The following is a 4,009-nucleotide window of genomic DNA, read 5'->3' on the forward strand; positions in this document are numbered from 1 at the left end:
CCAAGTAGCTGGGACCACAGGCGCCTGCCACAACACCTGGCTATTTTTTTTCAGTTGCAGCCATCATTCTTGTTTGGCAGGCCAGGCTGGATTCGAACCTGCCACCTTAGGTGTATGTAGCTGGCGCCTTAGCCACTTAAGCCACAGGTGCCGAGCCTGGAATAAAACTTTCATAGGAAGCTATTTTTGACATCACCTATTCCAGATTTTTTCCAACTATGGGGTAGTTTATTTCCCTAAATACATGGGCCATCATTACAAGAAGTCAAAGGTACACACACTCACACACAAGAAAATAAAATCACAAAAATTTAAAATCCACAAGGGTGGAAACAAATGAAGCCCTCCCAGCAACACTGATGAGGCCAGCAATGTGAAACTTCAACAGATGAATCAGAAAGCATACTGTCAACTGTGTTTCTTGGAAGTGAATGGGTCATAATCGGTCTCAAAACTTTCATAGTGACCCATATATGGGGGAATAATTTAAAAAACCAATTAAACATTTAATATATATTCTTACTGAATTCCCATAGCCATCTTTTTCTCTTCCAGACAGAGTCTCACTTTGTCGCCCTCGGTACAGTGCCATGGCATCACAGCTCACAGAAACCTCCAGCTCTTGGGCTTAGGCAATTCTCTTGCCTCAGCCTCCCACGTAGCTGGGACTACAGGCACCCACCACAATACCCGGCTATTTTTTTGTTGCAGTTTGGCTGAGGCCAGGTTTGAACCCCCTCAGTATATGAGGCCAGAGCCTTACTCACTGAGCTATAGGCGCCGCCCTCCCATAGCCATCTTAAGAGACAGGAATTATTATCTTCATTTTAGAGATGTAAAATGATTCTTGTAGGAGGCGGCGCCTGTGGCTCAGTGAGCAGGGCAACAGCCCCGTATACTGAGGGTGGCAGGTTTGAACCTGGCCCCAGCCAAACTGCAACAAAAAATAGGAGGGAGTTGTGTGGGGCATCTGTAGTTCCAGCTACTTAGGAGGCTGAGGCAAAAGAGTCACCTAAGCCCAAGAGGTGGAGGTTGCTGTGAGCTGTGACGCCACTGCACTCTCCCGAGGGCAACAAAGTGAAACTCTGTCTCTAAAAAAAAATATTCTAAGAGGTTAAATAACGTAAAATCTTCTATGTGGCAGGGCCAGAATTTGTCCAACTCCAGATTTTTTCCCATTTTTATACTTTTCCCTCTACAATATGACACTGGCTACAGGATTCCCCTCACCCACAATAATCCCTTTACCTATAAGTGTGACAAAACTCTTTCCAATCTTACCAATTGCTGATATGTCTTTTTCTATTTCTTCCCCATTTCCAGTACAAGGTCATGTGTTGAAACTATCATTAATTCATTAGGGCAAGAAAACATGCTATTTACTAAACAAAATCCTAAGAAGATAACCTGAAGTTCAATGCCAAGAACAACTTTAACTTCCACAGGTATACTCAAGCAGGACTGAAATCTTCTTAATTCTGCTTAAGTCCTTACATCCCTATATTTTCTATTAAACTAGTATATCTAAGTAGGGAAAAACTGTATTTCCAGATTTTAAACTGACCCATAATTAAAGTATCACTAGAATAAAGATGGTTCACCTTTTTAAACATGTAATACACAACATGGGATGTTAAGAAAAGGAAGTCCTAAGTGTAACTTACTCCTCTCCCTACCTCTACTCAATTAGGAAGAAAAGAATCTCAGTAGCTGTCTAAATACACACAAGTTGTTAACAGATCTGGGATTAAACCTTACAACATACTATTCTTTCTATTAGAAAAGGGAAGTACAATCTGATGGCAAAGCTCACAGCAACCTCAAACTCTTGGGCTTAAGCGATTCTCTTGCCTCAGCCTCCCATATAGTTGGGACTACAGGCGCCTGCCACAACACCCAACTATTTTTTTTTGTTGTTGCAGTTGTTTAGTAGGCCAGGGCCGGGTTTGAACCTGCCACCCTTAGTGTATGTGGCTGGCACCACAACCACTGTGCTACAGGCGCTGAGCCATAGAGCTTCTTATTTTAAAGTCTAGGTATAACAGAACCTGTTTTTAAAAAACAAACATGCTTAAGTTATTATTTTTTAATAGTAATTTTCCTTAACTATAGATTTTCAGAACCAGTCTGTGAGATTTTCTGAAAATTTTTAGTATATAAAAACATACTATATAGTACTATCAAATCAAAATGTCTTCTTTCATTAGCTACTTTCTTCTCATCTAATCTCCATTTACAAATTAGACACAGAAAGTTAGTAATTAAAGAAAACTTACGGATCACCAGCCCCTGATAAATCTGTTCCATTTTCTTCATAATCTGGAAAAAAGTCCTCTCTTTCAAGTAACTCTTGATATTTCTCTTGGTAATCTATGAGACAACATAGGAGAAAAATGAAAAGCTAAAAAAGAAACTCTGTAAGAAGCAACGAGTTACCCCTAAAACTTTTAATATGACTTTTAAGTAGATTCAATGTTGAAATAGTAGTAAACTATCAACTATGTAAAGAAAACAGGATGTATCAGACTTATACTCCCAACTGGCTTGCTTTTGCTCTCCTACAAGCTTATCATTCTTAGAATTACATTAATGCTTAAATGGGAAATCAAAGCCACTGTAGTATGACAGAGTACATTCCACAGCCAATGTGTGCTGCTTACTGTTGCTTTCCATCAAACAAAATATTGGTTATATCACTGTTAGAGAAGACCACTCCTTCCATATGGATGGATTTTAATCTAACACGTTTGGTTTCCAACTCTCCCATTCTCCTCCACAAGTAAACAAAGTTGTCTGCTTCTTAGATAAGGTTAACTTATGAAAGGTTCTGAGCATAGGGTATTTTCATTTCTTTACTTCCCTCAGAGACCAGGAAGGCAGCTACCTGGTATGTTTCAGCTCCACTAACTTTCCCTTTGTTGGATCTTTCAATGTAACACAGGTGATATAACTCTCTACCTGCCAACTGTCTTAAGAGCGACGTAACACCTTTTAGGATTATATGTCTGACTAGTAATATTATGACTGGTTACCTTCAAATTAGTTTCTTATAAACAGATGACAACTCACATTTTAAATGGATATTGTGATAATTACAGTAGGCTGGATGAAAATCATATTTTCCCAGGACTTAATCTTTATAAAACTAAGTCCAGGCTGGGCACCCACAGCCCAGTGGGTAGGGAGCTGGCCACATGCACCAAAGTTGGTGGGTTCGAACCCAGCCTGGGCCTGTTAAACAACAATAACAACTGCAAGAAAAAGAATAGCCAGGTGTTGTGGCGAGTGCCTGTAGTTCCAGCTACTTGGGAGGCTAATGCAAGAGAATCGCTTGAGACCAAGAGTTTGAAGTTGCTAGGATGCCACAGCATTTTACCAAGGGCAACATAGTGAGACTCTGTCTCAAAAAAACAACTAACTCCAAGACTTGGTGATATTTTGATATTCAATTTTGGTAATTTAGAGACAATTTTAACCATAAAATCTTCCTGCTACAAATGCTTGAGGTATTAGATAAGACATTATTTTAAATGTATGGATGAGTTCTCACACACACAAAAAATTCAACTCATCAGATGACAAAAAAGGAACTAAAAGGCCATCCTAAACTATAGTAGCTGTTAGAGCCGGGAGGCTAGTTGCTGGTATTGGTCTCCATAACCAGCTGGCTTACACGTTAAAACCCATAAGTAGGAAAGCAAGGTCTTCGGCCCATGTGAAACAGGAAGACAGAATTTATACTTTATGTCCCTCTCACCCTGAACAAACCTGGGACCCTTAAAAGGGCTGGTATCTTAAGCAAAAGGTGTGCCAGGAAAAAAACAAAAAAATACCTCAGTGGTGTTTTTATCTAAAAGAGGAAGGAAGCTTGGCTATCTTTGCCTAGGTTTGAAGTGGGGATAGAGAACTTTGGAGAATGTGGTCCCCCAGAGAATTTTTAACAATGGCCCTACACCTCAAATTTCTGCTACCCACATAAAGAACCCCAATTATATGAAATTTAAAAACT

The 4,009-nt window shown here is 39.7% G+C and overlaps 1 protein-coding gene across 2 annotated transcripts in view; it reads right to left on the reverse strand.

Moving 5' to 3' along the window:
• PAIP1 (poly(A) binding protein interacting protein 1) overlaps positions 1 to 4,009 on the reverse strand; it is a 33,555-nt gene that overhangs the window by 1,985 nt on the left and 27,561 nt on the right. For both annotated transcript variants that reach the window (XM_003792966.3, XM_003792965.3), the window contains exon 10: positions 2,277 to 2,370. In XM_003792966.3, the coding sequence (XP_003793014.1) occupies positions 2,277 to 2,370 (94 nt within the window). The remainder of the gene's footprint in view (positions 1 to 2,276; positions 2,371 to 4,009) is intronic.

This window comes from Otolemur garnettii, unplaced genomic scaffold (assembly GCF_000181295.1).
Source record: "Otolemur garnettii isolate 467f Iridium unplaced genomic scaffold, OtoGar3 scaffold00063, whole genome shotgun sequence".
NCBI lineage: Eukaryota > Metazoa > Chordata > Mammalia > Primates > Galagidae > Otolemur > Otolemur garnettii.